General features: G+C 42.1%; 1 protein-coding gene across 3 annotated transcripts; it reads right to left on the bottom strand.

Annotated features, from left to right (window-relative positions):
• Window positions 1-308: 308 nt before the first annotated feature.
• Window positions 309-22,847, bottom strand: LOC110526182 (gamma-butyrobetaine dioxygenase). Of its 3 annotated transcripts, none has more exons than XM_036980494.1 (7): window positions 22,684-22,847; window positions 19,707-19,821; window positions 8,921-9,119; window positions 6,024-6,129; window positions 5,601-5,797; window positions 3,763-3,929; window positions 309-3,476 (listed from the first exon to the last, which is right to left on the bottom strand). In XM_036980494.1, exons 3-7 carry the CDS (start codon window positions 9,112-9,114, stop codon window positions 3,316-3,318), a joined length of 825 nt encoding a protein of 274 aa, XP_036836389.1. In that variant the 5' UTR covers window positions 9,115-9,119; window positions 19,707-19,821; window positions 22,684-22,847; the 3' UTR covers window positions 309-3,315. The 3 variants fall into 3 exon arrangements, with proteins under 3 accessions (XP_036836389.1, XP_036836387.1, XP_036836388.1); XM_036980492.1 differs by having other exon boundaries at window positions 8,921-9,332; window positions 22,684-22,846; XM_036980493.1 differs by lacking the exons at window positions 19,707-19,821; window positions 22,684-22,847 and having other exon boundaries at window positions 8,921-12,556.
• Window positions 22,848-24,203: the final 1,356 nt, after the last annotated feature.

Below are 24,203 nucleotides of genomic sequence, written 5' to 3' on the forward strand. Positions count from 1 at the left end.
CTCACTGAACTTCTGCACTGAAAGTAAAGGGGCTGAATAATTTTGCACGCCCAATTTTTCAGTTTTTGATATGTTAAAAAAGTTGATAGAGACATACCCCAAGCGACTTACAGCTGTAATCGCAGCAAAAGGTGGCGCTACAAAGTATTAACTTAAGGGGGCTGAATAATTTTGCACGCCCAATTTTTCAGTTTTTGATTTGTTAAAAAAGTTTGAAATATCCAATAAATGTCGTTCCACTTCATGATTGTGTCCCACTTGTTGTTGATTATTCACAAAAAAAATACAGTTTTATATCTTTATGTTTGAAGCCTGAAATGTGGCAAAAGGTCGCAAAGTTCAAGGGGGCCGAATACTTTCGCAAGGCACTGTATGTAATATAGAATAGACAATTGACACCTATGATTGTAACGAACAATAACAAATATTTGTTGCTACTGGAACAATGCCAAGTTGCACAATATTTGTGGCTTTCAACATGCACATGTACTGTAGAGGACAAGTTGTCCTCCATTGAAGACAAATGGCAGATCTATTCATTGACAAAACAATGTCAATTAGATATGCCATTTAGGGAGTGAATGTTAATTACAATAAAGGTTACATGGAGAAAATCAAGCACCTTTGAAATGAAAATGGAGGGCCCTCTCTTCAGCAAAATATATTGTCCCTGAACATTAGATATGCAGTTTTAGAAACTGCATTACATGGCAACGCCGGAATTTTGATATTGCACTGGGCTGCGGGCCAGAAGCTTGTAGGTTTTCAGACCACCACGGACAAGAGTAACCTAGGGGTATAAATATCTCCTTTATATTAAAAGCATTGCATTAATCGAAATTCGTATTTGCAGGTTTTTAAAAAGCCTTTTATAAAAATGTCACGTCAATTCTATGTCATTTCACATATCAATATTTTTGAATACCACACAAATTACACAAATTACATTCTAAACATTGACAGAGAGTACATCCTATATTTATCCAATGCCAAATCAGTGTCTTGTTTGCAAGTAATTCAATCTGAGACGTCATTAGGAATCTAAACATGGTACTTCCAAAAGTGTTTCCCTACAAGCTGTCTAGGTTTAAACATATTGTTAGCCAACAGAAAGCGAATAGCGTAATCAATTTATAGTGACGGAATTAGATTTCTTCCCAAGCTAAGTTATTTTATGTCTTCTCAGCTGTAGAAGGTTTCATCTCAGCCTCTGAATGTCAAAGACATGAAACAATGGTATTCCCATATGCATTAAGTAACGTCTTTCCCGGGTATTTTACACCTTGCTTTATGCTTGTTTCTAGCATAAAGCATCGCAGGTCAAGGCGCTGCTTTCGATCACTTTATATAATCGGATCAGTTTTATTTTCATCCATATCTTAAGCGAACTAGAGGTAGATCTGCTTTTTGCCCTTTTCTTTAATAAAACGTAGGCCAATGGCATCCCCTTTCGTACCCCCACAATTCGAGTCTTGATTGTAACTTAACAGCCCGTCAGTGACATGGAGGTGGGCTATTTAAAGAGTGGGTAGAGGAATTGAGCGACACATCTATGGCTATAGCATTCTATAACCTAATTTCATCTGTCAAACAGGTAGGTCCACCTCTTATTTCTTAAACGGGAAGAAATCGGGTTCCAACACAACCTTCTTGTTGTTAGCAAAGTCTCATTCAAATGAAGACTACTGAAATGAATTATGCCTACTTTAAGCAACATGAGCTGTCCATCCAGCTGTCATGGTTCTACCCACTCTTTAAATAGCCCACCTCCATGAATCTGGATTCTTTGTGAGGTCAATAACTCTGATAAATACATAAATGGTCAAGAAACATTTGTTTTTAATTAAATCAATTATATTAGTAGCAAGCTATCAAAGCTGACCTCGGGTCCTCATCGTCCCGCGCTCTCCTCAAACTGAACAGAACATAGGCTAGTCCATGAGCAAGATTTTTTGAACTAGGCCTAATAAATAAAAAAAACAGTTGCAGAATCCTTTGACTCTCCTGAACTGCCACTGTAGACCTACACAGCACAGCCATTGGTTAGGCAGCACACAAAAAAAAACCCGTTTTTGATCAGCAAGAGCAGGCAGGAGCTCCGGTTTGGAATATCCATTGCAGTGTGTAATGCAGCCTAGTTGTATTTACACCATCAGCAGCCATCTTAGAAATACCACTTTGCTCTGTGCTTCTCCGAGCATGCACTTCGTAGCCTATAGGTTATGGATCATTTGATTGAGACCACACTTAATAGTCTATATGCCACTTGGTATTCCGCATCCAGCGGAGAATCAGAGATGAGGAGCGGCATCAAGCACATATCGATATCTTGCCTAATAAGCAACTAATTCTAAAACATTGATAAATATTGACATTTTATCAATTACATGACCCTCTCCTGGACTAGATTACAAAAAAAAAATACTAAACCCTCCCCTTGACTGAAATGGAAAAAGCATGACCCTCCCTCAATTTCCTCCAGGTACCCAATCTGTACATTTTGATTAATCCCTTGGCAGATTCTTTTATCCAAACTTTGCGTGTGCATACATTTTACGTATAGAGAGTTATTAAAAATGTATTGATTTGGGGGGCTAATACTATTGCTATGCACTTTTTTTCTTAAGGTTAGATGACTGGAACTGAACTAGACACAATATTATATTGTGACAGAGGTAGAAAATGTCACAAACTTAAGTCATTGAGAAGTATATGTAGTAAAGTGCTACCAAATTTTGACCAGCAGAACACAGGCCAATAGAAAAATAGATTAGAGCAAAGCGAAAGACAGCGAAAATATTTTCGCTTTCATAACCCTAGGAGCAAAGGCATTATAGTCTACCTGCTTCATACAGTAAATTACAGATTTTTCATAAGTATGCTACTCATATACAGTTTCTATGCCTCTGTTAGCACTTATGAAGAGGAGTGTTTATCATTTACGGAAGTGCTAAACCCTTTCCCCTCAAATTTTTCCCCATCTTCTTGCACTTTGCCCACTTGTCACTCTGTTCAAAAGACTGGCAGCCATCTTGACCCACACAGGGGTAGCCGTAGCCTACTAGAATATTAGCCTCTTTTCCCCGCTCATAAATCCTGTAGATCAGGACTCTCCAACCCTGTTCCTGGAGAGATACCCTCCTGTAGGTTTTAATTCCAACCCCAACTAATTATTAGAATCAGGTGCACTAGATTAGGGTTGGAGTGAAAACCTACAGTACAGTAACTCTCCCGGAACAGGGTTGGAGAGCCCTGCTGTAGATCGATGCTGTTCTATATAGTTGGAGGAGGCTTCACTCTGGGGGCTTGGTGGGTCTAGCTCTCTCCGTTGACAGACTTGCAGAGTATTCGCAGGCGAGACATGACTTCGTCCCAGTCCAGGTAGGCTCCCTCCAGGTGTCTCACCTGGTCTGGGTGGCTCAGATAGCTCTTCCGCCCATGGAGCAGGCGCCCGTTGTCAAAGGTGACCAGGTCGCCTGCAGGAGGAGGTGGAGGGATATGCCCACTCAGTACTCACCCATGATATACAGATATTTCAAGATGAAAGTTCAAACGAATAGGCTACCTCTCAAGTGCCTCTTCAGTATGCCATATAAAAGATAACCAATAGTCATAGACGGTAAGTCTACCACCTCTACAACATTTGTAACTACAATTCATGCAAAATCTTACAATACAATTCCTATTGCCAACTTTTATCCAGGGAAGCTTCAATTGAACTGCTAATCTTGAAGGGGCACACTCATGCACACACACACTAACCAGGCTCCATCTTGTAGGTGAGCATGTTTTCTGGTCGCGTCATCAGCTGGATGTAGGCCTTGAGGGAGCTGTAGAAGGCCTGGACCTGGTGCAGGGGGAGGTCCAGCACAGAGTCCCTGGTGGCATTGTTGTAGTTGATCCGTACCACCCGCCCATCACTGTCAACACTGCTCAGAGAGAGGAGGGGTGCCAATGTTAGTGTGTGTGTGTCAAACTTTAGAAACTATGAAAATGACTGCATGATGGACATCTAGGTCTTGTTGCATAATAAGTTGACAAGTGTCAGATGCTCATATCTGATACAATCATATAAGAATGATCAGTGTCCATAATTAGAAATTCCCACAGTGACCTTGGTTGCTCACTTAAAATCTCCTTCACACCCATCAGTTGAAGGCAATGTTCCCTCAAAAAAAATTAGGCACTGAGCAAAATTCTGTGCAACTTCCGGGGCACGTTTACTGTGAACACTGAGGCTTTAACGGTTTAAGTTAGTTTTAACAGTGGCCAAGTTGGTTACTGTGGGTATTTGATCATAATGTAGGCCTATTAGAGTGGCCTACCATCAAAAACCATGGAGACTTTTTTTATCCCATAACATTTTAACATGTAAATAGTTGGTCTCATCATTCAGCCTACAGTAGCAGCAAATGTGTGGTGTACAATGTAGGTCTACATTCCATGAGACTTTTGGAGAAAAAAAAACATGCTAGGCTTGACATTAACCTGTTTATCCACTTGTTCTTCAGACAAGGAGGTGACTGAAAATGTTGTGTGGTTTGATGCAAGAAACCAAAAATAAAATGTATTATTATTCCCATTCCACTTTACAGATAACCAGAAAAAGTATGCTACCCTCTACCTATTGGCTACTTAGCTTATTCAATACCATCTCAAAATATAACACTGCCCCTTTAAGACATAAACAAGCTCTTTACCTGACTTGCTTTTCAAAGATGCGAACATTTTGTGTTCTTGTATGAAGCAACCAGTCCCCCATTGCTGACAAAAAAAGTTGCTATAACTGGGATAATAACTCACTAACTAGCAAAGAATATGAACAAATGTGCACAAGTGGCTACATAAACTCTCGCTTTGATGTAAAAACAAGCACATCTACTTACGACTGCTCACGCTGTAAACACAGTCCAGTTCAAAGTAAATGGCACAGATCCATATGGCAATGTTTTTGCATATAGGCCTACTGCATCTCTGATTGTTTATGGTGCACTGGTCTATCTAGAGTATGGGCCTGTGTCGTGCCTGTCAATGCAATTGAATCCTACTCCAATGCGCTCTTCCTACAAGAAAATCTCTTGCACAGTTAGTTTAGCATATTAAGTCTTGCATAGTTTGTTTTGTTTCTGTATGTTACATTGAAAGTGGCTAATATTGGTTGATTCGAGCACAATTCCCACAGTAGAGTGAAATGTTGATAGTGTTAACTAAAGGGGAAAACTCTAGAAAGTTGTGTGAATTTCAATCCCGTGCTTCTCTGCAAGGGCTGATATTTATTCTGCGCACAGCTCCTTAGAGTGAACATTGGTTGCAGGTTGTGTATTATACATTGATTCTGCGGTTTACATTCTGAGCAGCAGATGGCGACAGATGCTCCTAAATCACATCCATGTAGCTTTGAGATACTATTGAGAATGTAAGTGAGTGAGTGTCCGTATCCGTGTGTATTTTGGTCAGTGTGCTTGCTACCTGGAGCAGTTCTAGACTGACCTCCTGTCAAGTCACATTAATATGTAAGCTGAATGATGGCTGTTATGTGTGCAAAAAACAGGCCAATGCATCCATGTCTTATGTATTTTAATGGTGTGGCGCTCACTCACTCTATGATGTGGTTCTTGGACTGCACCATGAAGTCACAGTAGTCAGACCCTGTGTCGGTGAAGTCCACCTGCAGGGAGGTGAGGGTCCTGAAAGCCTCTGGGTCTTCTCTTCTCAGTTTTTCTGCCATGTGGAAGCCGTCCACCGCTTCACTCTCCCCACCCTCGGCAGCCTGGCTCAGGCAATGCAGGAACTGCACCTGCAACCAGCCATACAGGATATTAGTACTGTTGCTAACAGCCATCCCATACAGAATACATACATCTTAAAATATGGGGGGTGGGGACTGTGTGCAGTAAACGGCTTAAATATATGCGTGTGCGTGAGTGTTTTATCCAGATGTGACTCAGCTGTCTGACTGATAGTGGGAAAGTAGAGGATTAATGTAGATTTCACGAAGATGACGGTGGATCCTGTCTACTCACTCCAGGTGGGTAGTGCAGTGCTGGATAGTCAGTGTGGAGACTGAGTTTGCCAGCGGTGTAGGCCACGTTGTTAGCTTGGGATTTGTCCTGCACCTGCCATGTGTGCCTGAGGAAGGAATGAGAAAAGTTAAGAAAGGTCTATTATTAATGATTGATAACTAATTATCTAATCACAAAAGGTGTTGAGAACTAAGGACCAAGGCATTGTCTTTGGAAACATTAAAAAGTTTCAAGAGCAACAGGACGTGGAAAAAGTTATTCATCGTCCTACATTTCTAGCATTTGTTAAATGGATGCTGTTAAAATAGTATGCCAATTATACTAGGTGTCTTCTTTGCTCTTGGCATGGAGTCGCTGTGCTCAAATATATGCAAATATGTGCCCTGGTTTTATGTTGTGTCTCTTGGGTTGTTGATTGCGGAAGAATTCTTTTTTTTTCTTTACAATAAATAAAAACTGCAGCTTCTTTAATGACATGTCTCTTGCTTTGGTTCGCAGCTGTTAGCTTCCTCTGACCTGGGCTAAACTGCTGGCTGTGGGATGCTTGTTGTTCCAACCTCAGCTTTATTGGTCCACGTGCAATCATTGGCAAACAAACTGGACGATTTACGAGTAAGACTATCCTACCAACGGGACATTAAAAACTGTAATCTCTTATGTTTCACCGAGACGTGGCTGAACGATGACACAGATAATATAGAGCTGGCTGGCTTCTCTGTGTATGGGTAGGACAGAGCAGCTACATCTGGTAAGACGAGGAGCGGAGTGTGTGCCTATTTGTCAATAACTGCTGGTGCACAATGTCTAATATTAAAGAAGTCTTGAGGTATTGCTCGTCTGAGGTAGAATACCTTATGATAAACTGTAGACCACACCATCTATATTATTCGTAGCCATCTATTTACCACCACAAACTGATGTTGGCACTAAGACCGCACTCATGAGCTGTATAAGGCCATAAGCAAACAAGAAAACGCTCATCCAGAAGCAGTGCTCCTAGTGGCTGGGGACTTTAATGCAGGCAACCTTAAATCCGTTCTACCAGCATGTCACATGATGGATGGAAAAAGAAACTCTAGACCACCTTTACTCCACACACAGAGACGCATACAAAGCTCTCCTTAGCCATCCATTTTACAAATCTGACCATAATTCTATTCTCCTGATTCCTGCTTATAAGCAAAAACTAAAGCAGGAAATACCAGTGACTACATCAATACGTAAGTGGTCAGATGATGTGGATTCTACGCTACAGGACTGTTTTGCTAGCACAGACTGGAATATGTTCCGGGATTCATCCAATTGTATTGAGGGATATACCACCTCAGTAACCGCTCTTACTACACCGGCTCTGACGCTCGTCGGATGTGGCAGGGCTCGAAAAATATTACAGACTACAAAGGGAAACCCAGCCACGAGCTGCCCAGTGACGCGAGCCTACCAGACGAGTTAAATGCCTTTTATGCTAGCTTCAAGGCAAGCAACACTGAAGCATGCATGAGAGCACCAGCTGTTTCCGGACGACTGTGTGATCACAGATCAACAAGACCTTTAAACAAGTCAACATTCACAAAGCTGCGGGGCCAGACGGATTACCAGGACGTGTACTCAAAGCATGCGCGGACCAACTGGTAAGTGTCTTTGCTGACATTTTCAAACTCTCCCTGACCAAGTCTGTTATACGTACATGTTTCAAACAGACCACCATAGTCCCTGTGCCCAAGAAAGTGAAGGTTATCTGCCAAAATGATTACCGCCCTGTAAGTCAGAATAGGGCATGACAACACCTTTTCCCCTTCAGGAGACTGAAAAGATTTGGCATGGGTCATCAAAATCCTCAAAAAGTTCTACAACTGCACCAATGAGAACATCGCGACCGATTGCATCAGCGTCAACTGCTTGGCATCTGACAGTAAGGCACTACAGAGGGTAGTGCGTACGGCCCAGTACATCACTGGGGCCAAGCTTCCTGACATCCAGGACCTATATACTAGGCGGTGTCAGAGGAAGGCCCAAAGAATTGCCAAAGACACCAGTCACCCAAGTCATAGACTGTTCTCTCCGTGCTACCGCACGGCAAGTGGTACCGGAGCGCCACGTCTAGGACCAAAAGGCTCATTAACAGCTACTACCCCCAAACAATAAGACTGCTGAACAATGAATCAAATGGCTACCCGGACTATTTACATTGACCACCTTTATTTTTACACTGCTGCTACTCGCTGTTTATTATAAATGTATAGTCACTTTACAAACTACCTCGACTAACCTGTACCCCTGCACACTGACTTGGTACCGGTACCTCCTGTATATAGCCTCGTTATTGTTATGTAAATCTTTTTTCATTTGATTAGATTTTTTTTTGTACTTTCGTTTATTTAGTAAATATTTTCTTAACTTTATTTCTTGAACTGCATTGTTGGTTAAGGGCTTGCAAAGAAACATTTCACGGTAAGGTTGTATTCGGCGCATGTGAATTTTTTTATTTGATTTGATTGAATGTATTGGGTAATACCTCGGGCTTAACATCCCCTGGATGAATTTTGGACTGAGGCCTACCTACCAAAACTCAATTAGGTTGCATGTCCATAAAACTTCTGGATAACCCAGACTGACGGCAACAATAGTGAGCGTAGCGTTCAGTCTGGTTTAACCACACTGTCCATGTTATCCTCAGTATACAAAAGGAGCGGATAGTTGAGAGTAGCAATGGGTTTCTAGAATTAGGATATTTAGGAAAATGAGACATGAATGCAAAGTTCAAACGCACCCTAGTGAATCTGCTGCAGTGGAAATATAAAGCTGTGTGGAAAATGCAGAGCTTTTAGAAATTGTATGCCCGTGGTTTGGCTTAAGATTGTATGAAGCTAATACAGTCAGAGGGCATGGTTTCTCACCCATAGAACGTCAGTCTTAGGTATCCGATCCTCTGGCTGAGGCGGGCCACCTGACCCTGCTCCACCGGCGCCCCCTTCAGGTAGACGATTCCCACGCGGCGTAGAGCCAGCAGCCAGGCCAGGGCGGCCTTGTCATCGTGGAGGACCTCCTCGAAGTTGGCCGTGGGGATCTGTAGCTCTGAGTCCCAGTACATACGCTCTGAGTGAACCAAGGAGATAGATGCACTTCATTAAAGTATTGTATCATCCTGTATAGTCTGTATCGTATAGTCTGTATTATACCGTCCTGTATCGTATCATTGTTTGTCAAAGTTCCCAGGTTTTTCAGACATTCCAGTTGGAGGTTCCCCAGAATCAGGAGGGAATGAGTAGGGAGGGAATCCTTCAACTGAAAATCCTTGAAGCAGGATTTCTGAAAAAAAATTACATTTTGCAAAACATCATTTCGGCCATTTTCTACCAATGCTTGTTTGCAGCTCAGGTTGTCACAACCATAAGGACACATGAACAGAAACCACAGCATGTCAATGGACAATGGACTCTAACGGGCAATATGTGTAATGCTCCTGGACACAGTCTGTACTGTCTGTACATAATGTGTCTGTGTCCATGAAACGTTTCCTCCAAGGGATAGGAGGGAGGGAGGGAAGCCAGCTCGCTACGGTTGGAATACTCTGTGAGGAAGAAGGGGAAGGGGAGAGAGGGGTGAGAAGAGTCTGCATGTCTCGACTGACAGCAGTGGAAAAAGCCTCCCACTGCTTCGCTTCGCACCCAGCTGGCTTCAGCCCTTTTTCCATAGAGGCTCTCTCCAGTGGCTCCTGCATTGCAGACACAGCTGCCGAGCACATTTAGTGTGTGTGTGTGTGTGGGGAGGGGGGGGGTACAAAGTTAGTGTTAATTAATTATTCAAAAACAAACCAAGGGGGTACAACAAACCTCTTCAGTGGCAATTCATCTGGATTAAGTGGAGTACAAATCCAAGTCAGATGTTAGAAAGCTTGACTTTGCATCAACTCAGTTGACGTAAATATTTGTGTGGCGTAGTCAATGGATTTTGCTCCGTGAGTACAGCTACGGTAACGCATGGAGTCTCTGTGTGTGTAGGGGCTTATGCAGGAAGAAGCTGCAGCTTGATTGCCACCCCTGGGGAATGATCCTGACCCTTTTCAGCTGAAACAATGAGTCATCGAGATACAATGATACCCTTCACTGATACTGATGACTTAACCCACAGCAGGTTTTTACATCTCCCTTCACGCTGTCATCTCCCCCAAAAAAACTGTAGCATAGGTCAAAAAGTAAAATAACTCTTTATTAAAGGCTGGCTGATGTTGAGGGTCACCGATGAAGAGAAGGTTGAAGTATGGGGACTTCTAGAATATAGGCTAGTTCCTTCCAATATTATATATAATGTTACAAGTACTCCCATGAAATCAGACTAGCCCATAGATACCATTTGACCAGCTAGTATGTATCCACACAAAGGAGGACATAAAGTTCTTGGCTAGAGGCAGAACGGTGATTCAGGGATAGCCCTGAGGTTTTAGATATCACACATGACGGAGTAAGCCATAACAGCGGAGGTAAAAGCATGTCATATCGAATTAGGAGTTTTGGCTGAACTTGCCTTCCCCCCCTGTAAGTGGACATTTTCTTGTCTGGTAAACGTGGCTAACATCACTGGTTATCTCCTGATTTGACTCAAGACCAGTACTCACTACCTTCACTGTTACGTTTTGAACAAATCGATTTTCAATCCTTAAGAGACAAGAAAAATGAAGAGAAGAGAGTAAGGAGAGAGGAAATGAGAGGAAGAGAGCGAGAGAAAGTGGAGAGTGGAAAGGAGCATAGAGAGAATCAGAGCAGAGAGAGCTAAACCCAGGTAGGCCCTTTAGTGGATGATGGATGGGGTAAGAGAGCGAGCGGCTGGCTGGGCAGTGGGCCCGGGCTGGGAGGGTTCAGATGGTGCAGGGCCCAGAGCGTTCTGCTCGGTTATTGCCGTGTAATGCTTGACACTCAAATTCTCACCAAGCGCAAAATCGCTGCTCTGATTTCCTGGAACGTGTAGCGTTGGTCCACCAAGCCAATTAGCGATTAGTCTCCCTGACTCTTGCATAGTTTCCAGCCAGGGTTAACTGAGATACACACACACACACACACACAGCCTGAGATTGTGTGTTTTGAGAGAGCTAGTTCCTGTGTCGGTCCTAGTATGTATGTGTATTAGAACCCAGGAGTTTTTATGTGACACTATTATGCTTGTGTACGTATTATGTGTTATCTTTCTGTTTTATGGAAGTGTGTGTATGGACACACGTTTATGTGAGTGTATTCATGTGTGCATAATGCCTTTCCTCCCTTCTGTTGGTCTTGGTCTGCTGCTGTGGCTTTTCCAGACGAGGAAACCTGAAGCTGCGGTTCCTGTTGCTGACGGCAGTCTCTCTCCCTCTTATTTTCTCTCTCTCCACATCTCCCCCACCACCCGCTCTCTCTCCTCCATCCCCCGCCCTCTCTCTGTCTGCTCTCCTCTCGAGCTGGAAGTTCTCTCAACGCTCTACTTGAGTCGTGGTTCTCCAAAAGGCTGTTTTGTGTGTAAGCAGGGTCTTTCACAATTCTAATCCACTAGATCAACTTCCTCAGAGGGTCAAATTGTGGAGTTCAGTCCTTCTGACGCCCCTCTGTTTCGACTGGAGGAATTAGACGCCGTATTGTATGTGTTGCAAAGGCCTTCACAAACATGGTGGAATTCATCAGTGCTTTCATTGCAAAGGGGGCTGAGGCCAGTGAGTGTGCCCACTATAATTATCAAGACAAGCTTGCAGCTGTACTGACATTTTAGATGAATGGAATTGTGTGGTATATCGGCCAGAGGAATGTTAACATCTAGTGGAATACTGGGGGTTTCCTCAAAACAACTACAATCCTGCATCCAATCATGTGAGAAGTGAAGTCACATAAACACACAGTCACACACACACACACACACACACACACACACACACACACACACACACACACACACACACACACACACACACACACACACGTCACCTGCAGTGTATCACATTGTAGCTGTTATAGTCCTATTTACAAAGAGTCTGTCTTAAACTGACGTGGCACAGCTAGTCCTTCTCTGGAGAACGCTTCCCACCCTCCGTCCAATACAACAAACTAACCCTTCTCTGTTTAATGAAGAGACCTGCACCACAGTGCCACCTCTGCCTTCTCAGCTTTAATAACACAGTGTATACAGTGTTCTTACTGGAACGCTCAAGGACTCTGATGACCAAATCCAAACCGACCCCTAATTCCTACCTCTGCCCCATGGTACTTTTTATAGATCTGGAAGACTTGGATAGGAGTCAGCAATAATAGCTTGCCCCTCTGATTATAACTTGACCTAGCCCTCAGGTGGGCTGGATGGAATTTCCCCATGTTGCTTACACCTATTCAGTCCTTCCAGATCTTTAATATCATTTTCACTCTCCTGAGCAGTAAAGCTGAACTGAGCTGAGCTGTACTGTGCTGTGCTGGCCTGGTTACACATCCACTTTAGGATACCACACGCATCCAACTGTGTGTGTGTGTGTGTGTGTGTGTGTGTGTGTGTGTGTGTGTGTGTGTGTGTGTGTGTGTGTGTGTGTGTGCGAGCGAGCGCGAGCGCGAGCGCATGTGCTCAGTGGGGAGATTCATCTTCTTGATAGACAATCAGTGTGTGTGTATATGGAAATGGTGAGGTTTGGGGAAAGATGCGTGTTTTTCCATTGATGCACCACTACAGCTATGTTTTCAGGGGCCTTGTTTTTTTTTAAACTGATGTGTTCTCACGCATCGCCACAAGAGCACACAGGTCCAGATGGATTCTACATTCATGAGTCAAGGAAGATCCAGACTCCCATTATGTCAAAGGAAAGACATATCAGCTGCTGTTTGGATGAGGAGGAACCAATCAAGTCCCATTAGGACTAACTGAGGCCCAGTCGTGCAGATTATCATCACATTCAGACAGTTTGCTATTAGAGCTGATGAGAGTATTATACAGTGCCTTGCAAAGGTATTCATTCCCCTTGGTGTTTTTCCTATTTTGTTGCATTACAACCTGTAATTTAAATGGATTTTTATTTGGATTTCATGTAATGGACATACACAAAGTAGTGAAAGTGAAATGAAAAAAATAACTTGTTAAAAGATTTTCAAAACTGAAAAGTGGTGCATGCATATGTATTCACCCCCTTTGCTATGAAGACCCTAAATAAGATCTGGTGGAACCAATTACCTTCAGAAGTCACATAATTAGTTAAGATCCACCTGTGTGCAATCTAAGTGTCACATGACCTCAGTATATATACACACCTGTTCTGAAAGGCCCCACTAAGGAAGGGGCACTACCAAGCAAGCGGCACCATGAAGACCAAGGAGCTCTCCAAACAGGTCAGGGACAAAGTTGTGAAGAAGTACAGATCAGGATTGAGTTATAAATAAATATCAGAAACTTTGAACATCCCACGGCGCAACATTAAATCCATTATTAAAAAACAGAAAGAATACGGCACCACAACAAACCTGCCAAGAGAGGGCCGCCCACCAAAACTCACGGACCAAGTTTTTTTATTATTTCTTGTTTGTTTCACAATAAAAACAAATATTTTGCATCTTCAAAAAGGTAGGCATGTTGTGTAAATCAAATGACACAAATCCCCCAAAAAATCTATTTTAATTCCAGGTTGTAAGGCAACAAAATAGGAAAAATGCCAAGGGGGTGAACAATTTCACAAGCCACTGTAGACAGTGAACCCGGTGAATGCAATATGTATGCCGTTAAGTAACTATTTAAAAAAAGATTCATACTTGTGTTCATCTCTAAGCCAAGCTAGTTATCAATGTCTCATTAAAAAGTGATAAACAATTCTATTCTATTTTATTACCATTTACAAACATGGCTTGCTTACTAAATCTACATCAGAGCAGAATGTTCCATTTCTTGGTGGCCAAACAAGGAGTTTTTTAAGGACAGTCTTAAGGATCTCTTGTTATACCACTAACAACTGGCCCAGAGTCAGATTAGGCCTGTTTATCTCATGAAGGGATGCTTTAAACGGATGCACTCCAAAATCTGCACTGCAGGGAAGAGAGTGACTCAGTAGGCACTATGGTCGTGACCAAGCAGACAGTGAGTAAAGGTGTTGACACATTTACTGGCAGCAGTCGGTGGAGATGAGTCCAGAGGAAGATGTGTGAGAAAAGACTGTGGCCTCTTGGGTAAGCCAGCCAACACTGCTTCGTCACCTCACGGTAGGTAAAAGGCTCAAAGTACACTAGCCAGAAAGTGAGAAAACACCACATCACTCACCGAGGATAATCATTATCCTCCTCAAGCGTTCAAAGAGGCCTTAAGGACACAATAGTGCCAGTTTACAGGCTTTATTACTGTTCACAGGAGGCGGCAAGATGGAACATTTGATAAACACACACAGAAGGTAATGACTACTACACTCTCAAAATAAAAGGTGCCATCTGGAACCTAAAAGGGTTTTTCAGCTGTCCCCATTGGAAAACCCTTTGAAGAACCATTTTTGGTACCAGGTCGAACCGTTCTGGGTTCCATGTAGGACCCATTCCCCAGATGTTTCTACATGGAACCCAAAAGGGTTCTGCGTGGAACTAAAAAAGGGTTCTCCCTGGAACCAAAAAGGGTTATCCTATGGGGACAGCCAAAGTACCCTTTTGGAACCCTTTTTTCTAAGAGTGTACTGATAATGTTAATAATGTAGGTCTATGTAGGTCTATCTATCTAGATAGATAATGCCTAATAATAATGGTAATAATAACTACACTACTTGGGGCGGCAGGGTAGCCTAGTGGTTAGAGCGTTGGACTAGTAGCCAAAAAAGTTGCAAGTTCAAATCCCCCAGCTGACAAGGTACAAATCTGTCGTTCTGCCCCTGAACAGGCAGTTAACCCACTGTTCCTAGGCCGTCATTGAAAATAAGAATTTGTTCTTAACTAACTTGCCTAGTTAAATAAAGAAAAAATAAAAGAAACTGTTGGAACTAGTGTCAAGAAAAAGTATGTGAATCCTTTGGAAATACCTAGACTTTTGCATAAATTGGTCATAGATGAAGATCAGATCATATTTTAAGTCACAACAATTGACAAACACAGTCTGCTTCAACTAATAACACACAAAGGGTTAGAGCGTTGGACTAGTAACCGAAAGGTTGCAAGATTGAATCCCCGAGCTGACAAGGTACAAATCTGTTATTCTGCCCCTGAACAAGGCAGTTAACTCACTATTCCTAGGCCGTCATTGAAAATAAGAATTTGTTCTTAACTGACTTGCCTAGTAAAATAAATAAAAAATATTGGATTTTTCTTGTCTATACTGAATACATAATTTAAACATTCACAGCGTAGGTTGGAAAAAGTATATGAACCCCTAGGCTAATGACTTCACCAAAATCTAACTGGAGTCAGGAGTCAGCTAACCTGGAGTCCAATGAATGAGACGAGATTGGAGATGTTGGTTAGAGCTACCTTGCCCTATAAAAACTCACAAAATTGAAGTTTTTTATTCACAAGAAGTATTGCCTGATGTGAACCATGCCTCCAACAAACAAGATCTCAGAAGACCTAAGATTAAGAATTGTTGACTTGCATAAAGCTGGAAGGGGTTACAAAAGTATCTCTAAAAGTCCATGGTAAGACAAATTGTCTATAAATGGATCAAGTTCAGCACTGTTGCTAGCCTCCTTAGGAGTGGCTGTCCTGAAAAATGACTGCAAGAGCACAGCGCGGAATGCTCAATGAGGTTAAGAAAAATCAACTAAAGACTTACATACATTTCTGGAACATGCTAACAGTCTACGATACGTAAAACACTAAACAAGAATAGTGTTCATGGGAGGACACCACGGAAGAAGCCACTGCTGTCCAAAAAAAAACATTTTCTGCACGTCTGAAGTTCAAAATATTATGTGGACAGATGAAACTACAGTTGAGTTGTTTGGAAGGAACACACAACACTGTGTGGAGAAAAAAAGCACAGCACACCAACATCAAAACCTCATCCCAACTGTAAAGTATGGTGGAGGGAGCGTCATGGTTTGGGGCTGTTTTGCTACCTCAGGGCCTGGACAGCTTGCTATCAACTACGGAAAAATGAATTTGCAAGTTTATCAAGACATTTTGCGGGAGAATGTAAGGCTATCTGTCCGCCAATTGAAGCTCAACAGAAGTAGGGTGATGCAACAGGACAACGACCCAAACACAGACATCCCAAGAATATTGCTGAACTGAAACAGTGGTCTAAAAATCCTCCTGACCGTTGTGCAGGTCTGATCCGCAACTACAGAAAACGTTTGGTTGAGGTTGTGGCTGCCAAAGGAGGGTCAATCAGTTATTATATCCAAGGATTCACAATGTTTACACAGTGTGTTCAATAAAGACATGAAAAAAATGTGTTGACTTACGACCAATTTATGCAGAAATCCAGGTAATTCCAAAGGGTTCACATACTTTTTCTTACCACTGTACTTCAATATAAGAGCGCTATCCAATATTTCCCATGGAGGGGTGATTGAAACAGATCCATAAAATGATTGAATCAGATCCACAGCCCCCAAAGCCACATCTCCAAGACATTTTCGGAAACCGAAAATGACTATGGTACCATTCCTAGAATGCCTTTGGAATAAGAAGGCAAAACAACTTGCGGTTGCTAAGGCCCTCGGTAAGATAAACAGGAAGTGTAAACACTAACAAATATAATGATGACAAACACTGCTTGTAGATTCCAATCTCCCTGTGCACAAAGTCTTTGAGTGTTTGTTTGTATACTATACACACACTATGGCTTCAAGCTCTAGCCTAGATGATTGAGTGAGGTCAGAACCAGACCTGGGTTTAAAATATTACTTGAAATAATTAAAATACTAATGCTGTGCTCGACTGAGCTTGCATTGCATAATATAACCAATGGAATAGTCTCAAAAGTGCAAACCCCACTCGCCTGGCACTCCAGGCAGGCTCAAAAATGCCAAATAGCCTACTATTTGAATAGCTAGACTGGTCAGAACAAGGTCCCCTCAGTTGCAGAGAGAGTTGAGTTTGGCTTTCAAAATGACTTCCACTAAGCCTCCCTATAATCAGTATTCCATATGGCAGAGTCAGAAGAGGGGAGTTGAACAGGACTGCACACAGACTTTATCCCTTGCCGAAGGTCTCAGGTTATTAAGCTATTTCACATACAGCCGCTGCATACCTCAGCGATGTAGTCTGGTCTACGTGTGAAAGCGGCATCCTCTGGGCTAGAGATTGACAGGCTGCACACTTTGACAGAAGCAGCCGTGTCTGGGGAACACCATATCCTTGGAAATGATTGAGGCATGTGGACCCGGAGGTTGGTCTAATGGTCAACACAGCCGCCTCCGGACCACATGTGCCCCCAACTGCGGGGGTTAAAATCCAGCTTCTATACTGTCCATTCTCCAAATCTCATTTCTATGCTGTCTAAATATGTTTTATTTAAGTAAATGGTTAGGGGGAAACTCCTAATTCCTACTGACACTAAAGGACAAAAAACAAGTGAGTTGTGATTCAGTCTGAGAAACACCTCATATTAACATATTGACCTCGGCGGGTGCTACACTTTCACAATCTTACCCGTCTTCTGGGAAAACATACATACATACAAACTAGGCCCATATATGTGCGTGGAAAGAGAAAGAGAAAGAGAGAGAGAGAGAGAGAGCTATAGGGAGCTAGGTAGGGATGTGAACTAAACTTGAGTAACAAAACTTCCACATGTGAACATTATTTCACCATCCATCCATCTAAAAATGTAAACTTTTCCAGGGTTTTTCGGCAGGAGGAATTTCAGACCAGACCTCAGGAGGATATAATTAAACCCAGAGACAGGGGGGCTGGTGTGTGTGTGTGTGTGTGTGTGTGTGTGTGTGTGTGTGTGTGTGTGTGTGTGTGTGTGTGTGTGTGTGTGTGTGTGTGTGTGTGTGTGTGTGTGTGTGTGTGTGTGTGTGTGTGTGTGTGTGCTGTGCGTGCATGCGTGCGTGCGTGCGAGTGTGAGGGTGCATGTGTGAGAGAAAGAGAGAAAAAGAAAGCGCACAGAGCCAGACAGAACATGAGCTAAACTCTGTCTGGTAGGAGCACTCCTGGTGTCGAGCTAGCAACAGTGGAAGAACAGAAACCCTGCACTGATAAAGTGTGCGTGTAAGTGTGTGTGTGTGTGGGGAAGGGGACCTCTTACACTTGTACTAAAGGAGAGAGTGGAGAAGGGGGGGGGGGTTGCTATCGACAAACTGCCTTTAAATCACTCGAGTGGAGACAAAGCAGGAGCCACTCAAACCTGTGGGTCCTTCAGGACCACGTGTGGACATACCATAGTCTCTCCTCATTTGAAATACAGCTACAGCTTTCATTTCACTTTTACACTGCTCTTTTTTTTTTTTTTTTACAGACTGACCAGGTGAATCCAGGTGAAAACTATGATCCCTTATTGATGTCACTTGTTACATCCATTTCAATCAATGTAGATGAAGGGGAGGAGACAGTTTAAAGAAGGATTTTTAAGCCTTGAGACAATTAAAACATGGATTGTCTATGTGTGCCACTCAAAGGGTGAATGGACAACAAAATATTTAAGTGCCTTTGAACAGGGTATGGTAGTAGGTGCCAGGCACACCGGTTTGAGTGCGTCAAGAACTGCAATGCTGCTGGGTTTTTCACACTCAAAAGTCTCCTGGCCCACCACCCAAAGGACATCCAGCCAACTTGACACACTTGTGGGAACCATTGGAGTCCACATGGGTCAGCATCCCCGTGGAATGCTTTCGACATCCCCGTGGAATGCTTTCGACATCATGTAGAGTCCATGCCCTGACGAAGTCAGCCTGGTGGGTGCAACTCAATAACAGCAAGGTGTTTCTAATGTTTTGTACACTCGGGGTGCATTGAAGTGTATTTACGTTTTTTTAACTGCGTGTGATTAGATTAATCCTGCTCAGTTTTAGAGAGAACAGATTATCAACAATGTTAATAAGGTCAATGATGTTAAACTTAGTTTATAACTGTGTGTTTGTGTGTGTGTGTGGGGGGGGTGCATGAAACCTATTGGATATGCAACAGATATTACAGAAATGTTATCTTGGATGTTACACATATTCAAGATTAACAGTCTATGTAGTCTTAGCTAACCAGCTGACCATTTAGATAACTTGTAAAAACCCTAAAAACAGTAAAAACCCTTGATATCAATAATGGTTTTTAAATGACTTGTGGCCTGTAGCATATGTTTTTTAAACAACTGAAAATTCAGTTTGTATTGCACGAAGAAAATGCCAATCAAAAAGTAACATTGGAATTTGCAGGATTCCTGCTTTAAGTACTGTATGAGGGCACAGACCCTTATTTTCTTTTTCAGAGAAACTCTTCAGGGATATTTTCAAAAACGAAAATCCTTTATCTCATGGGTCTTCAGAGTTACGCAGGAGTCAGCTACTGCTAGACCAGACTAGAATGGACACTGTCAGCATGACTGAATTGGCAATGTGTGTATGCATGTACTGTACTGTAGCAGTGAATTTCAATAGACAGAGACACATGCTCAACCCAAACTAACAGCTATGAAACTATATAGGCCCTACCAGTTTGGGATTGGACCACAATCAATAATGAAATAAACAAAAGATTTATCCTGATTTATTCCAGAATATCTACTTTCAGCAACAGTGGGGAAATTGCCATATAGCAGTCCTAGGCGTAATAGTCTTACTGTTGAGGAAGAGCTCCTCTTGTAGAGCTTGTCTGGCAGCAGAAGAGAAGCACCGTTTCCTCAGCCATTCTGGGTCAAACTCGCTGGTGTGCTGGTCCGGCCACACTATGGACACCTGAGGACAACCACAGAGGTTGGTTAAGCCTTCCTTAAAGGCAGCTCACACTAGTGTAGCACATGGGGATGTGTAAAACTTGCTCCTCAGCCTGAAGTGTCCCCATTTGCACCAGCGCATAGCTAGCTTTTTGTGTGGTGCCGACTGGTGAGACGCGTCAAGAAGGCGGTCACGTGTGCTAGCAATGCAGAGGTCCCGAGTTCGCACCGGGTATGAGCCGAGGAAGTGGTACTCGCTACGCAAGCAGCGTGATGTCCTTTACAGTGGTGCCTAGTGACTCAGTGGTGCCTAGTGACTGATCTACAGTTGCGCTCAGCTCAACACTGGGGTCGGTGTTGAGTAAGTTTGAGGAGTGAATGTAGCACATGTGTGAAACTTGCTCCTCAGCCTAAAGTGTCCCCACTTGCGCCAGTGAATAGCTAGCTTCTCGTGTTGCGCCAACTGGTAAGCAGCATGAAATCCTTTACACTAGCAACAATATTGCCATCTACACTGAACACAAATATAAACCCAACCGGTAAAGTTTTGGTCCCACTTTTCATGAACTGAAATAAAAAGTGCCCCAAAATTTTCCATGCGCACAAAAAACGTATTTCTCTCAAATGTTGTACACAAATTTGTTTTCATGCCTTTAGTGAGCATTTCTCCTTTGCCAAGATAATCCATCCACCTGACAGGTGTGGCATATCAAGAAGCTGATTAAACAGCATGATCATTACACAGGTGCATCTTGTGCTCGGGACCATAAAAGGACACCAGTTGAGGGAACATGCAATTGGTATGCTGACTGCAGGAATGTCCACCAGAGCTGTTGCCAGAGAAGTGAATGTTCATTTCTCTATCATAAGCCACCTCCAATGTCATTATCGAGAATTTGGCAGTATGTCTAACCGGCCTCTCAAATGTAGACAAGTTGTATGGCGCCATGTGGGCGAACGGTTTGCTGATGTCAACGTTGTGAACCATGTGCCCCATGGTGGCGGTGGGGTTATGGTATGGGCAGGGATAAGCTATGGATAATGAACCCGATTGCATTTTATCAATGGCAATTTGAATGCACAGAGATACCGTGACAAGACCCTGAGGCCCATTGTTGTGTCATTCATCTGCCGCCATCACCTCGTTTCAGCATGATAATGCACTGCCCCATGTCGCAAGGATCTGTACACAATTCCTGGAAGCTGAAAATGTCCCAGTTCTTTCATGGCCTGCATACTCAACAGACATGTCACCCATTGAGCATGTTTGGGATACCCACGGAGCTGCCTCCAGATCAGGTGAAGAGAAGGAGATGGAGAGGTGGCAGCTGTGGCAACTGCCCATCTAGGCCTACCCTCAGCCCTCAAGGCATGGCAGGCCAAAACGGAGCTTTGCTTGCGCATGCTCGGCAGGGTGCATCGTGCTATAGTGGTCGTCCACATCCTCGAACCAGGACCTCCAGATGAGCTGCTTCTCCAGAAGAGAAGGGGTGTCGGAAGAAGCAGGGGAATAAGAAGGAGTTTATGGAAGGGTTTAAAGTTTCAAAGGGTGATTATTGCTGCATTGGTTTATTATACCTTACGCCAGCCACCTTGTTATAAATGGCCTAATAAAACATGAGGAAAAAATACAGCCAAGCAAGTGCCAGTGTGCTTCACAGTCACAGCCATGGAAACTAAGACATATCATTAGGTTTATCTGATGTTCCGAAGACAAAATACTTTTTATGCCACAACATGCACCAGGACAGTACACTCTGGGTTCCAAGTCAACATAAATATTCCAAAGGTTAATAAGGTTAAAGGTTAATAAGAAGGTCCAAAGGTTAATAAGGTTAATAAGGTCAGGACACATGTAGACCTGTATTACTTGTTTTTTTACTTTTATTTAGAATTGATTTAGAATTATTGTTTTAATGTTTTGTATTATCTAGGCATATTTCACCATAAATGGAACTGAGATATTTTAAAAATGCACTTTCATTGAAATAGTTTTGATTTAAAATGAGCTAGATATATAGGCAAAATGTGTTATAATACTAAATGCACCTTGCTACCACACTGATGAAAATAGGACCTTGCAACTTTTGGTATCCAAAATTGCTTTCACTTGTTATTACAAGCGCGAAAACATTGGGTCGTCACTAGTTACCACAGCCACAAAGTCATAAAACCCCGCCTATTTCTAAAATGTATCTTCTAAATGTGATTTTACACATAATCCTAACCTTAAACACACTGCTAACCCGAATCTTAAATTAAGATAAAAGCGACACAAAAACTATTTTTGTACGATAGCACAGCCAGGTCAAAATTGACTATCTAGTGGAAACCACAATATCTCGCGATATAATAGAACATTATTATCAAAATATTTTATTTGCGGATGTTTCCGCTTTGGAATCTAGGTGAAAGGTCAAAACAATGAGCAAGCGTCGAAAGCAGCTCGCGCTACAGATTTACAAAATGTGCTAATATATATGAATATGTATATGTAATAGATAGCCAAATGTTATTATTTTGAAACCTTACAAACTATATATGTTTAACTATTTGTATTTATGCGAATCTGAACTGCTAGGCTAGCTTCTACTAGTTACCTACTAGTATTACCATTTAATTTAGCCTCCAATGACAAAATAGTTGCCATTAGACGCTCGCTTGCTGACATTAATTGGAGGATTTACAAAAAGCCAGTGTTTGTAGAGAGCTAGCTAGTATTAGCTATCGTTAGCAAATATCCCATTAATTTATGTGGAGACAGGTAACAAATTCTTTACCTAGCTTTCACTACGCAACAAGACATTCCAGTGACAACACATGCTATATTTACCCGCAACATTACAATATGTAGTACCTAAAAAATTATGAAAAATGGATTTACCTGTTATTTTGGTAGGTTTTTTAACTTTTGAATGTGTTTTGTCAAGGAAGCGTCTATCAACAGCGCAGGTTAGGTTAGCACGTAAGTGAGTGACAACCACTGTCGTGGCATCAGAGATGGTGAGTCAGTGGATTTTGCTGAGATGACATCAAGGCCAATGCACATTTATTGATTGCCACAGACCAGTGTTATAGTGTCCCAATATCAAGGTTGGGAACTCAGGAAGTCGATTACAATTAGAATAGCTTAATTAATCATTAACGAAAATCCATATCATTCTCCCACTCGGTTTCCATATTACAGAATATGGCAGAGCATTCTCTTACCTCTCAGCTCTTCAGTTGTGTCAGTGAGACAGTTTGGACTTGTCCAGTGTAGTTTGTCAGTAACAGGTTAAATTAAACCAGCCTGGGTACAAAAACTGCTTAAAACTATATTTACATCACTCAGAACCCTGTTAGTGGAGAGTTACAGTGTTCAAATTATATCCTAATAAGGTAAAATCTAATTTTATTTGTCAAATGCGCCGGGTACAGCAGGTGTAGACATTACCGTGAAATTCTTACTTACAAGTCCTTAACCAACAATGAAGTTAAGAAAATATAGTTAATAAGAACATTTACAAAATAAACTAAAGTAAAAAATAACAATAACTAGGCTATATACAGGGGGTAACGGTACTGAGTCAATGTGCTGGGGTACAGGTTAGTTGGTCAAAAGTTTTAGAACACCTACTCATTCAAGGGTTTTTCTTAATTTTTTAATATTTTCTACATTGTAGAATAATAGTGAAGACATCAAAACTATGAAATAACACATGTAATCATGTAGTAACCAAAAAAGGGTTAAACAAATCAAAATATATTTGATATTCTTCAAATATGTAGATAGTCCGGGTGGCCATTTGATTAATTGTTCAGCAGTCTTATGCTTGGGGTTAGAATCTGTTAAGGAGCATTGGCGCTGCAGTACCACTTGCCCTGTGGTAGCAGAGATAACAGTCTATGACTTGGGTGACTGGAGTCTTGATAATTTTTTGGGCCTTCCTCTGACACCGTCTAGTATATACAGTGCCTTCAGAAAGTATTCAGACCCCTTTACTTTCCCCACATTTTGTTACGTTAAAGCCTTATTCTAAAATGTATTACATTTTCCCCGTCATCAATCTACGCACAATACCACATAATGACAAAGCAAAACATTTAAAAAATAATGAAATCCCATTTACATAAGTACTCAGTACTTGGTTGAAGCACCTTCGGCAGCAATTAGGGTTGCACATTTTGGGGAATATTCAGAGGTGGACACTTTCTGTGGGAATTAACTCAAATATATGCAAATTAATAATATAATAATTAATAATATATGCAAATTATTTAAATAAAAGAGTTGACTCTTCACATGGGATGATTTCACTGAACAACAAAAGAAAGGGAATATTGAATGATCTCCAATGATCCATCGCATCTCCCTAAAATGTTTTCAACATATGATAGTCTAGAAACTAAAGCTTTGGAAGC

Source organism: Oncorhynchus mykiss, chromosome 6 (assembly GCF_013265735.2).
Source record: "Oncorhynchus mykiss isolate Arlee chromosome 6, USDA_OmykA_1.1, whole genome shotgun sequence".
Classification (NCBI taxonomy): Eukaryota; Metazoa; Chordata; class Actinopteri; order Salmoniformes; family Salmonidae; genus Oncorhynchus; species Oncorhynchus mykiss.